General features: G+C 45.5%; 1 protein-coding gene across 3 annotated transcripts in view; it reads right to left on the bottom strand.

The window, feature by feature from the left end:
- The window catches only part of SNAPC4 (small nuclear RNA activating complex polypeptide 4), a 36,376-nt gene that overhangs the window by 15,831 nt on the left and 6,814 nt on the right, over positions 1-13,731 (bottom strand). For all 3 annotated transcript variants that reach the window (XM_083596259.1, XM_083596258.1, XM_083596260.1), the window contains exons 5-15: positions 12,716-12,841; positions 11,061-11,139; positions 9,184-9,265; positions 8,175-8,279; positions 7,179-7,251; positions 6,860-7,024; positions 5,518-5,665; positions 4,898-5,004; positions 3,783-3,877; positions 3,513-3,607; positions 631-716 (exon numbers count right to left, since the gene is read on the bottom strand). In XM_083596259.1, the coding sequence (XP_083452385.1) occupies positions 631-716; positions 3,513-3,607; positions 3,783-3,877; positions 4,898-5,004; positions 5,518-5,665; positions 6,860-7,024; positions 7,179-7,251; positions 8,175-8,279; positions 9,184-9,265; positions 11,061-11,139; positions 12,716-12,841 (1,161 nt within the window). The remainder of the gene's footprint in view (positions 1-630; positions 717-3,512; positions 3,608-3,782; positions 3,878-4,897; positions 5,005-5,517; positions 5,666-6,859; positions 7,025-7,178; positions 7,252-8,174; positions 8,280-9,183; positions 9,266-11,060; positions 11,140-12,715; positions 12,842-13,731) is intronic.

Raw genomic sequence — 13,731 nt, forward strand, 5'->3', positions numbered from 1 at the left:
GCTGTGCTCAGGTCCTGCTTGTGGGCTTCCATTGGGATATTTGGGTGGCCACCTTCAAGACAGGATGATGGGCTATGATGGGCCCCCTTTGGCCTTATCCAGCAGCCAAGCTTTTCTTAAGGTGGCCTGTCATGACAGCAGAACCTTCATGCTCAGCAACACTGTACAGTGGTACCTTGGGTTACATACGCTTCAGGTTACATACACTTCAGGTTACAGACTCCGCTAACCCAGAAATAGTACCTCGGGTTAAGAACTTTGCTTCAGGATGAGAACAGAAATCGTGCTCTGGCGGCGCAGTGGCAGCAGGAGGCCCCATTAGCTAAAGTAGTGCTTCAGGTTAAGAACAGTTTCAGGTTAAGAACGGACCTCTGGAACAAATTAAGTACTTAACCTGAGGTACCACTGTACCTCTGAATACTGGACAATGGGGAACAACAGTCAGAGAGTTGCTATTTCACTCAGGTTCTGCTTGGGGGTTTCCCATTGGGGCATCTGGCTGGCCCCTGTGAGGACTGGATGCTGGGCTGGATGACTGCCATTGACCTTATGCAGATGGCTCTGCTTATATGTTTTTATATTTATGGGAGCACTTCTAAATCCCAAAAGGACCCTAGAAGTTGAACTTACCCGATAGCCCAGCAAAACTTTCCACTTGCTGAGGCACTGAGTCCCTGAGCGATGGGGCAACTCTGATGCTATCTTTGCCCAGCGACCTTTAGGAAGAAGAAGAAGCAGGTCAGCTATTTCACCCACCATAAAACACCTGCACTGGGGAGTTGTTGGTGTTGCTGAACTACTACAACTCCTCTCCTCCTCCCTGGTCATATGCAAAGCTTGCTAAGACTGATGAGAGTTGTGGCCAAGCAACATCCAGAGGGCTAAAGGATCCCAGCACCTGGTATATCTTAGAATCTTATAAGTATAGAGTTGGAAGGGTTCCCAAGGGTCCTCTAGTCCAACCCCCTGCAATGCAGAAATCACAACTAAAGCATCCCTGACAGATGGTCATCCAACCGATGCTTAAAAACCACCAATGAAGCAGGCTGAGGGGACATGTAGCATGACAATAGTACAGCACGACTATTGTTACTATTATTCAGATGCATGACCTCAACAAGCCTAGGACAAACCCCCATGAACCTGCTAAAGTGGGCAGCAGGAATACGAATAATGATAGGTCTGGGAAAGAGGAGATACTGGCCTTTCTACAGGAGGAATCCCCGGTAAGAGACTCACCCAACCAAGAAAGGCGTTTGCAGACCAAGGGACTGGATCCAACTACATGCTGAATCAACATGTATGACACTATATTTCATCATCACCTCTGCCCACAGAACAGACTTTGCCCACAGTTATGTAGGAGGAGCAAGCAAGATCAGAAACTACACAGATGTCTGGTGATTGTCTGAACTCAATCAGGAGATGCACACCGGGAAGCCGGTCACCCCGAGCGCTGAGCTGCGATTGCCCCCAGCCGAGGACCAAGCAGAAACCTTCCTGATAGATAACACAATGCCAAACTTGCCGGATGAATCACAAACTGTTAAGCAACCTATTCTCCCACCTGTGTTCCAGGACTGCCTCAAAGCCCATCTGCAAGAAGTTAATATTTTAGTTCCTCGACCTTCATCTTGCCCCGCAAATGCTGACTTGGCTATGCCAGCATTAGAGGACACCTCAACAGAAGAAGAACTCCCGGGAATGATTTCTGGGACACACATTCCCATCGATGCTCTGTCCTAGCGATCTCGCCCCCAAAACTGGCTACTTGACTTTGAACAAGGAGTTGACAGCAGACAGTTCAAGAAGTGCCAACACTAGGGACTATGGTCTAACAACTGGCGCCCCTGAGGCACTAGAGGAATTGCTACAGGTTCCACCTGGGGCCCCTAGCGATAGCCAATCTAATGACTGCCACTTGCGCCAAGGTGGGGAACCCAGTGCAACATTCTTCCCTGAAGTTGCTATCGTGGAATGTGGCAGGATAGTCCTCAAAGTTATGCTATCCTGACCTTGTTAAGTTAATAAGAGAGCAGGATATAGTTTGTTTACAAGAAACTTGGTCAGCACGGCACATTGACTTTGCCAGCTATAACGCCTTTGCAGTTCCGCAAGTCAAACTCCACAACAAAGGCAGGCTCTCGGGTGGCTTGCTAACCCTGGTGGCCCCCCATATAAAATGTGAACACATTCTCTTGGCTATGCAAATTGCAAACTTTTAGCAACAAAAACAGAGCTGGAAAGCCAGGTCATGTTACTGGTCAATGTGTATATTCTTCCCACCTATACTGTCATAGCCAAGAATCATCAATGGGATCTCCTTGCACACGTGCTCAAGAATTTCGGCACCATTTGCCCCGATCTACCTATTGTCCTGACAGGGGATTTTAATGCCCGCCTAGGCCAAGGGAGGGAAGTATATACAAAAGCTTGGGAGATCTTGGACTCTACGGCTCTTCCTGGCTTCTGCTTGTGGGAACGAGAATCACGGGACTTAGAAATCAACCTGGCGGGCCTACAGCTCACCAAGCTGTCTACCACCAGAGCCTTGGTGTGGCTCAATGGGCTGCCAGATTGGGAAGGCTCTGGGAACTTTACCTTCCTTTCCCCACAAGGAAATAGTGTGGTAGACTATATTCTGGTCCCCACTAAATTGCTGCCCCATGTGATTGAGTTCCACATAGGCGATCCTATGCTTAGTGACCATCTCTTCCTTCAATGTAAATTTGTCCTTCCATCGAGAGTGCCATAAAATTTAATCAATCCACTCCTCCAAGTACCATGTCCTCAGTACATAAGGATTCGAGTTAACGAGCATACTCTATCATCTTTCCAAATCTTGGTGTATTCTGATCGCATGACTCACTTGATCTCGGTAGGGAGTGGTGAACTTTCTCCTGTAGCTAGAGTCGCTTGGTTTGAGGAGCTTATGGGCATCCTAATAACCGAACTGCCCCATTCTCACTTGCACAGGCCATCTAAGAAATCGGGGTTCGGCGAGTGGACTGATAACAAAATCAAAGGCCTTAAAGTAGAGGTTAGGAGAATTTACAGAGACAGAGGTTATACACTTCTTATTACAGGGGAGAGACCAGGAGCTCACCAAGACAGTAGCTAAGTTCCTCTATTTGATTTTTTGTCGCTGAAGTACGCTACAGGATCCTGCCCTTGCTGGAGACCCAAAGAGATGAGATTGCTCGCCTTTTCTTCCCTTTGGCAAATGACTGTACTGTTGAAATGGCAATGAGATCGTACTGGCCTATTTATTCTGAATGTATTCTGAATGTTCCTATGTGATGCCAATAAAGTTTACTTGACTTGACTGTTATTCAGATTGCACACTAGCCATGAAATCCCAGGCACTACAATTTCTGTGCCCCAAGTTTTAAAATTCTCCAAGGAAAAAGAGTCTGCCACTTTCCAAGGTAATAGAATCATAGAATTGTGGAGCTGGAAGGTACACCTAAGGGTCATCTAGTCCAACTCCCTGCAAGGAAGAGCCGCCTTACCCACGCCATATTTCTCAGTCAGCTCGATGAGCTTCATTTCCTCCTCCTCACTCCATTTGCCCTTCTTGATGTCACAGTGCAGGGCATGCAAATACCTGCAGCAATTGGGGAGGGGCAAGAAAAAAAAGATGTTGCAGAGTGTTACACTCCTTCTGTCCTCAGGCCACTGCACCTCAACTCAGTCAATCAATCTGTCAGTCTGAACCCTACCCTCTGGAGCAGCAGAAACAAGCTTGCTCCATCTTCCATGTGAGGGAAGGGGACACTGACCTGTCTCGGCACTGGATATCATTCCTGCCGGGCACCTCCATCCGAATCTTGTACCAGTCCTGTGCTCCGTATTTAGCAACAGCCTTCAGCAGCACCTGCGGGAGGGGGGACACACAAAAGCCGATTCTTCACATGACATTTATTATTATTTATTAAGCTTAGTGGTCGCTTGCTACCTAAAAGGTATTTGAGCAACTTGCGTTGAAAAACACAGAAATGCATTAGACGTGTAGTCTAAATAAGCACTAATGTCTCTCTTCTATGCTGGAGAGAGGTAGTGGTGGTGTAGTGGTTAGAGCCACACTTCCTAATGTGAGTGGTGGGATGACCTAGGGCAAGGAGGCAGACAACAATGCTGGAAGTGTCAATGCCTATCTGTGGAGAGTAAAGCTGCTCTTTCCATGCCTGGCAGGGCTTTAAGTCAGTCTACCTTTTTTAGGAAAGTGTTTCCCATATTGTTTCCAGTATCACCTGCTCTGTTATCACTGGACTTGAGCCCACACAATAGTCTAAAATACAAAGACCTTGTACACTTTTTATTATCGATTAGTAGTAGCTCAGCAATGGAAACAACCTACTGAAATCCTGTAGTGATGCTAAATGATGTTGCTCGATCAGAAAGCCTTACCCACCCAATCTCGGTGAGACTAGGCTCCCTTTCTGAATGAGACAGAAAATGCTTTTGCTCCACCTTCCATACAGGAATGCTTGTGGAGAGGGTATTTAATTTAACATTTCTCCGATAAATTTGAAGGATATATAGTATTTGCTGTCTCTGAAGACCCATCAGTATATCTCTCTCATCCATCTCAGTATAAAGCACTTTCCCATATATTCCTATTTAATTCAGTCCTTTGTTCAGAACCTTGAGGACCAGTATCTAACTTTATGTTAAAGGGAAACGGCTATAGTTCAGTGACAGAGCACCTGACTGGCATGCAGAAGGTCCCAGGTTCAATCTCCAAGTAGGGCTGGGAAGCAACCCCGACTGAACTATTAGGAGAGTTGTTGCTGCTGCCAGTCAGTGTGGGCAATACTGAGCTATAGGGACCAAATATCAGCTTATTAGGTTTACACTAATCCCCACCCCCAAAGGCAACAGGAAAGGGCCTTACAGCATCTTCCTCTGGAGTCCAGGCTCCTCGCTTCAAGTTGGGGTCCACTCTCTTGGTCCACCTATAGATCAGCTGGGCAGAGTCCCTGCCCTCCATATAATAGGCAACTGTAGATGAATAGAAGAGGGTGTCTCATTGGTTTCTCATTGACATCAATTAAGCCTTATCAACTTGGGGAGCAGCCAACAATGCTCCAGTGGATCTCAGTGTTCAAACTGGGCTATCATAAGTGTTCAAGTGATCCCAGAGGTACACTGGACCTAAGCTGTTCAGGGTTTTGCAAAGTAATACAAGGTCATTGAACTTGGCTTGGTAGGAAATGGGCAGCCAATGCAGCTGTTTTAACAAGGGTGTTCCATGTTCTCAGCCAGAAGCTCCTGTCTTCAGTCTAGCCACAGCATTATGCCCCAGCTGGAACTTCCAAGCCAGAACCAAGGGCAGCCCCACACAGAATACACTGAAGTAGTCCTTCCTCAAGGTTACAAACGCATGGACTACAACAGTCAGGCTCTCCTCATCCAGGAACAGCTAGGCTACAGTCTTGACATGGAAAACTATGAAAGAAGGGGAGGTACTGGCATTGCGAGGAGGAGGGTCTTTCCCCCAGGGACACTACTTACTTTTCCGGTATGGAATGTGCTTCCCAACCCTCATTTCTTGGACCAGCTGCAGGAGTATCTGGTCCTCTTCTGGGCTCCACTCACTCTTCTTGAATTCCTTGTTGGAGGCCTGGAACTTCTGCAGGCATTGGAAAGCTGTGCGCTGTGTCTGGAGAGTACAGGAAAACAAAGAGGAGGGGTGAGGAGAGGAAGAGGCTGTGTGAGGGGGAAGAGGAGGCACAGGTGGAGCAGCTGTCCATGTTAAGAGTTCCCCAAGTTGGCCTTCTCAGGGAGAAAGAGTCAGGTGCAAAAAGCACATTAAGAGGGCACTGCAGGAAAATAGGCCAAGCATCAACATAGTACTAGGGGTGCTCTTCCACTTGTGGAATTCCTTCCCCTCACAAAACTGCCAGGCACCAACCTTAAAAAGGTTACTTAACCCAAACCTTTAGCAACTGCTAACCTCCCCACTTACCGTATTTTTCGCTCTATAACACGCACCCGACCATAACACGCACGTAGTTTTTAGAGGAGGAAAATCTGTAGGCATGCCCCCTGTAGGCATTCCCTCCATAACACGCACAGACATTTCCCCTTACTTTCTAGGAGGAAAAAAGTGAGTGTTATGGTGCAAAAAATACGGTAATTTCTGAAGGCCATTGTTTATGTTCTAAGACTAGTTCTTTGATCACTGATCTACTCCCTATCTGGATGCATTGCCTTAATGCCTTGGGGGTGGGATGGGGATAGGATTCCACAGGAGGGCACTAATAGGCAAGGAGACAGCAGGGTGTGTAAATAACAATCAGACTAGTATCACTGGATCAACTGCATCAATTTTCTTGAATTAATTAAACTTAATAGCTTTAACTGGATTTTAAATGAACGTGCATTCAACTGGAACTGTTTTGAGTTTTATTGTGTATTATTCCTGGGTAGGCATAGCACAACACTATTCTGAATACAGTGGTACCTCAGGTTACAGGCACTTCAGGTTACAGACCCAGAAATAGTACCTTGGGTTAAGAACTTTGCTTCAGGATGAGAACAGAAATTGTGCTCCAGCGGCGGCGCGGCGGCAGCCGGAGGCCCCATTAGCTAAAGTGGTACCTCAGGTTAAGAACAGTTACATGTTAAGAACGGACCTCCAGAATGAATTAAGTTCTTAACCTGAGGTACCACTGTAACGCTTTTTACAAGGGTAGGGTGGGGAGCACTGGGGATGTGTTTGTGGAACCAAGGGGATGGGGCCCTAAAATGTTTGGGAACCACTGCTCTAAATAAATAACAATGAATAATATTCACACAGCAGCATCAGTGCTCCTTCCCACCCCTAGTCAAGAGCCCGATCCATGCGCCTCACCCCCAACTCCAGGGCGATGGCTTCCCAGTCCTGGCAGTTGTGCCTGGTAGCAATTTCCTTCATCTTTTCGACCTCCTCCTCATTCCACTCCCTCTTGCTGATGCTGGGGTGCTCGAAGTTCTGCCAGTACTTCCTCAACTCCTTTGCATTGCGGGTTCCTTCAAACTAGGGAGATGCGGAGAGTAAAAGGGACCGCACAGCCTGCACCACGAATAAAAAGGCCACAGGCCACATGAAGCGCAAGGGGCCACCCCCCCATCACAAACAATTTTTAAGCAATGAAGGGGAGCCCACCTCACCCCTGCCCACAACGACTCACATTTATGTTGGCGATCTTCTCCCAGTCGTGCTCATCCAACCTGTTCCCCAACAAAGATCCCTCCGGCAATTGGCTAGACTCCGCAAGAGACAGAAGTGACATTTAGGGGAGAAACCAGCACCCAAGGGAGCAGGGTGAGCTGTGCTACTGCCCTCTTGCTCTCTCACTGAGCGCTGCAAGATGGGACCTTAACTCTCAGTTCTGGCACCCTCACAGGCCCAACTTCCCACTTGGGGGAGCCGCAGAAGAGGGCCGTATTTATGGCAGCTGTTCCCAGGCTTTGGAACTCCCTTCCTAGAGAAACTAAACAAGATCTGCAACCTAGCTAAATACAGAGGCAGAATTCTTACATAATAATAATGATATCTAGTTAGGTTTAGGGATGATCACAGTGTGCTACAGTCACAACCAATTACTCACTGGCATAAGTCTGGGACACAGGTGATGGTGCTACTAAAGGTGTTGACTCATTAAAAGAATAATACTTAACCCTTGTATATTTTGCCAGTTTTTCTGCTTCAACAAACAGCATGTTTAGGCACAGGGAGTCATTTAGGGTCAGTGCTATCTAGAGAATTTCAGCAGGCATCATAAAATGGAAGGCAGGTAACATAAACAAATTTAATAATGTCCCTTGATAAATTTAATAATTTAATAATTTTCCTAGAGAAAATAGACAACATCCCTCCTTCTTGTTTTCCTGCTAGCAGGTGAAGATATTCTGACAGGCCTTTGCTAACTGACTGTTGGTTTTTTGTTTTTTAAAAAATGGAAGGGCTTTTAAATAATGCTGTGCTATTTTTACTGTTTGTGTTTTAAGAAATTTGTTTTTTGTATTGTTTTATTTCTATCACAATTCAATTACATCTTGACAAATATATTTCATACGTTTTTCATTTTTAGTATTTTGCCTGTGTCATTTTAATTTATGTAAGCCGTCTGGGGAAAAGACAGGATATAAATAATTATGAAAATAATAATTAGCAGGCTTCTTACTTGATATCTTCTATTTCCTGTGTTGTTTCCTGGATCTGCTTCCACAAAATCTGCCTCCCCATCTCATCCTCCAATTTATCCCGCTTCTCATTGAGATAGTCAAGCCTGGTCAGAAACATTTCCAAAACATTTAAGAGACATTCACATATGTGTAAAAAGAAGCATGCAACGAATGCACTGGGAACAATACTAGAAAATCTGGACACCAAACTTTGTATCTCTCAGCCACGCCCTAAAACTCATGTCAAGTTCAATTTCAGTTCCTTTGCACACAGGTCAAAGCTAAGGAGTGTCTCGGATAGAGAAAATTCATTTTTAACCTAGAAACCTTGGGGTTTTGTGTTGCTACAAAGAAATGAGCATCAGCCTCAAAGTGCTGTGAATATTCATGAGGCAAATGCTATTTTTTGTCAAAGACAAAAGCACAGCCCCACTGTGTCTGAACTATGAGGAATGGCAAGGTATAGATGATTCACAAATTAGGCACATTTAACCTGTGTGATTTCAACTTTACAAATCTAAAATTGCACAAATTAAATACACAGAAGGCAGAGAACTGAAAAGCTCTTTCCATGTCAGTTTTCCAGGTGTGGAAAGAACTCTTAAGCTCTCAGACTTGCTTGCCAGGCTCTGGGAGACCATTGAGGGATCTCGCAGGAACTCAGACAGCCAGAGCCCAGGAAGCAAGGTGGAGAACTTAAAAGCAGTTAAGCGCTGTCCAATATTTTTAAATGGCCATTTCCCGGTTTTCAAAGGGTTGTTTTGTGCTATATGGGATTCCACCTTCATGTGATATCCCCAGAACATAACCCCTCCATAAGCCACAAGTCAACTGTCCAAACGTTTTTGAACAAATAAAGACAACTAAGAGGTAACAAGAATTGGAAAATCAAGACACTTCTGGGCTAGATGGAGCAAAGGCCCTGATTCAGCACAGAATACTTTGCTCTCCCAGTCCCACTTCTTTGGGAAAGGGGAGTGTTTTGTGGGAGCCCCCTTCTGTACTTACTTCAAGAGCTTGGGCTGAAGCAGGTGCTGCAATTGGTCACTCATGACAGACTGACGGAGCAGCAGCTTCTCTTGGCTTTTCCCTATGGAAGACCAAGGTGGGGGGGAGGTGTTACAGAAGGTCACCAAGTAGCGGGAAGGAAGGCCAGGAGCCCAAGGGGAGGTGAAGCCAAAGCCAACAAAAGGCAGAGCCTACTCTCTCTAGTCTGTCCCCATCTCTCTCTCAGTAGTGGCTGCGTTCCTCTTTGGGATTAGTGGGGTGGAAGACAGGGAGCCCAAGCCAATGAGAGGTGGAACCAACTCAATCTAGCTTTGCCCCCACCCTCCTCCTCCCAGCTGAGGGGGCAACACTGGGGCTGAGAAGGGGAAGCTGGCGGGTGGGTCCATGATTGTAGGAGTATCTCCCCATTCTTATTCCATCCCTGAATTCATTTTGTGCAGCTAGAGCTTGACAGTCTGAAATCTGTGTGTGAGCTTTACTAAACCTTTCCTAATAGAGCAGACAGGCTCTTTTTAAGTAGAAATGTGCACACGACTGTGTACTGTTACAGCTCATAGCACAACTGAAAAGAATGGAAGGTAAACAGATAAGATACAACAATAAGAGAACAAAATACTAGCAGATCAGCCAATCATAGTAGTTACACTAAGTCCTGGGTTAAGAAGAGAACAAAGATATCAACATAGATAACTGAAAGCAGTTTTTCATTTAAAACATGTATCTACCAGCGTTTCTTTGGGGAACGTGGGTTAGGGAGCACCCTTTACAAATTCCTCCAACATTCTGTGGTTAGCAATAGAATGAGAAGGTTGGGTTGCACTGCTCAGAACAGCCAAACAATCTCTGAGAGGTTTAATAATGATGCCAACATGTTGTAACTGTTTAACTCTGAAGGGAAGAATTGCTGAAATTGTCTGATTGATTAAGTGGTCATCAGCTGTGTAGCTGAAAACGTATAGAAGATGGTGTCTGACAGCATCCAAGGGCAGCCTCTTTCTGATTTTTCAGAAGGCTAACCCTATGTATATTTGTATTAATAAGGCCTAATTTCTCACTTAAAGCCTGTGTCTACTGACATTCCTTTGGGGAACCGTATATAAACTCTTCCAACATTCTGGTGTAAGTCATAGATGAGAAGGTTGGGGTGGGCAGGTGAAAAGAGCCAAAGAATCTATTGACTGGTTTAAGAATGATGACAGTATGTTGGATGGAAAACATTGTTGTAATCATTTGGTTATTTTGTAATTACATGTGTAGCTTAGCAGTGTACAATAGACTATATTTAAGAGCATGGAAATCGCAGCCTGCTCCTAGTTTTTTCAGGAGACTGACTCCTACATACGTTTGGATCAATAAAGGCCTAATATTTATTTTTTTCACATTTAAAGTCTGTGTCTATTTGGTGTTCCTTTGGGAACCCCAACTGGGGCACACCCCTTATAAATTTATCCAACAACAGCACCCCACCCCAGACTGCTGCTATAAGGCAAGCTGGTGGGGGCTGACCAAGGACAGACTGAGGTTGGTGGGTCATTTGCCCCATTTCCCCAGTGGACTAGACGCCCTGCTGCTGATAGGAAAACTCCAACCATCGTCATTCGCTCTCTTGACTTCTGTTTGTTGGAAACAGAGAAGGAAGGTGGTGGGCTCTCTCCTTTGCTGGAGTTTTGAAAAGCTGGTTGGTCACCTGTCAGGGATTCTTGAGCTGCAATTCCGGCATTGCAGGGAATTGGGATAGATGACTCTTGGGGTGGGGGTGGCCCTCTTTTAACTCTACAATTCCATGGTTCCAGAAACCAAGTCAGCTCATGCTGAAGGTTTCAATCAATTCAAACCTAAAATAAGTATGTTGTGGTAGCCCCCCAAATCCCTCTTACATTTGATAGTGAGCAGCTCCGCAAAAGACTTGATGCCTTGTTTTGCTTTTTCCCTGGCGTCACTGTTGGCAGGAGGGCCCTAAAGAGGGGGAGGGGGAGGAGGAGAGAAAAAGGGCACCACAGATGTCACAGAAAAATACCACTTTGGTCCTCAATCTCTGTTGTCAGACAAGCCCCACTGGTGGTTTTCAAAAGTGTGCACAATGTCAAAAGTGTTTGCATGGGTCATGGGTTGCTCTGGATACGAACGGGATCCGTTCTGGAGCCCCGTTCGCATCCTGAAGTAAACATAAGACGCGACTGTGCGTCTGCGCGTGCCGCATTTCGCCGCTTCCACGCATGACGTCATTTTTAGCGTCTGCGCATGTGCAGGTGGCGAAACCCGGAAATAACGTGCTCCGTTACTTCCGGGTCGCCACAGAGCGCAACCCAAAAATATTCATCCTGAAGCTACTTCAACCCGAGGTATGACTGTATTTGCTTGTTTAAAAAAGTGCTGCTTGAATGTAAACAAACAAACCTCAAAGCAGTTTACAAAAAAACAAACCATTAAAATTATAAATAAGAAGAATTTAACACTTTCCAAAAGTTAAAACAGTGATAGATTAAAAACAGATTCAAACTTCCATCAGATTTCCAAAAATATGGGTGGGCTTGCCTAATCAAAAAAGTTTTTTAGTGGGCACTGAAAAGAGTACAGGGAAACACCTGTCTGATGTCAATGGGCAGGGAATTCCCAAGTGTAGGCACCGTCACAGTAAAGGATGGATGTATTGCAGATATGGAACAGGGATTACAGGGTTACTGTAACAGGGCCAGCTCTCCTGATCAAAGCAGTCAAGTGGGTGTATATGGGGGAGCCTATCCTATTCTATGTGTTGCTGCACTACAATTCCCATCAGCCCCTGCAGCTGGCATGGCCAGAGATCAGGGGCAATGAGGGGAAGTCCAGCAACAACTGGAAGGTCTCAAGTCAGTCCCAATGCTATAAATGAGCTCATTGGTACCTGGTTAAAAACAAGTCCAGATTGCAAACAAAGAGCAGCATCAAGCATCAACCAGAATTTGGCCACTTCATCTTCCAAGATGCATGGTGGTTAGAGCATTGGGCTAGGTCCTGGAAGACCAGGGTTGAAGTCCCCCACTCAGTCATGAAACAATAGGTGATGTTTGTCCACTCCTTCACTCAGTCTAGCCTAGTTTGAAGGGCTGTTGCGGGGATTAAATGAAGACTATGAACTGGGACAGAGCAGGGTTCAAATGGCCAATCTGTCATGAAGTTCACTGGATTTGACCTTGGACTAGTCAGTCTCTCAGACTAACCTACCTCACAGGCTTGTTGTGGGAATTACATGAGGACTAGGACCTGGTAGAGAGCAGGGTTCAAATCCTCACTCGTCCTTGAATCACACTGGGTGTGGCCTGGGGACAAGGACTGCCTTGGCCTCACATACCTCACAGAGTTGTTGTGAGGATAAAATGGAGAGGGGCAAGAAATGCATATGCCACCTTGAGCTCTTTGGAGAAATGGTGGGATATGAACGTAATCAATCAGTCAATCTTGCCATAAGACAAGGGGGCTGGAAACTAGGGAAGGAGACAGGGTTGTCCACCTCTATCCCCAGGAGGAAGAGAGGCCAGCAATGGATACTTACGAACCCTGACGTCATGTCCTTGAAGTACGGCTTCATGAAATGGCCCAGAAACAAATTTGCAGGCAAGGATTTGCTGTCGCTTGACTTAGTGCCTCTTGTCCCAGCCAGCTCCCATGTCAGCTTTTCCTGCAAGGCATTGAAAAGAGAGACAGAGAAGAAGAATAGAATTGTAGGGTTGAAAGTGCACCAAGGGTCATCGAGTCCAACCCCCTGCAATGCAAGAAATTTAGGGAAGCGGTTCTGAAACCTTTTGGGGCCACTACCCCCTTGGTTTCATAAACTCAACCCCACTGCCTCCTACCCTATAAAAAGAATGATTCGGAAGAGCAGCTTGCATGACCCGCTAAGGAAGATAGCACAGTAAGATTCAAAACAGTAACAATTGCACAATCATTCAAAATCCAATCAACTACTGAGTTTCATTAATTAACCCAAAAGATGAATGTGATTCAGTCATATTAGATATTCCATTAAAATATTTGTATGCATTCCTACTAGTGAAAATGTAAGGGAATTGATAGCATAAAATATTTACACACAGGTCTCGTTCACTGAACACAATGCGCTCCCTGGGTTTCCTGCAGACATCTGGTTGGCCACAGTGAGATGAGGGTGCTTGCCGAGTTGGGCCATTGGCCTGATCCAGCAAGCTCTTAGGCACTTATTGTTTTGTTGTTTCTGTTTTAACTATTTATTATTGCTTTTATCTAGGGTTTTTTTTTAATTGTGTGAGCTGCCCTGAGATATTTTGGTGAAGTGTGATATAAATTTAATAAATAAATAATAAATAAATAAAACTTAAATTCAGAGGCACAGCTGTGATGGCAGAGCATAGCCACCATTGAGAGCATTCTGCTCCTCCATTAATTTGTCCAGACCTGTTTTAAAGCCATCACTGTCTCCTGCTGGAGAAAATTTAACTCTGTGCTGCAGTGAAGAAGTCACTTCTGTTATATTTCCTGAACTTTCCAGCATTCAACTTCCTTGGATGTCAACAAATTCCAGTGTTATGAGAG

Source organism: Podarcis filfolensis (assembly GCF_964270895.1).
Source record: "Podarcis filfolensis genome assembly, chromosome: Z".
Classification (NCBI taxonomy): domain Eukaryota; kingdom Metazoa; phylum Chordata; class Lepidosauria; order Squamata; family Lacertidae; genus Podarcis; species Podarcis filfolensis.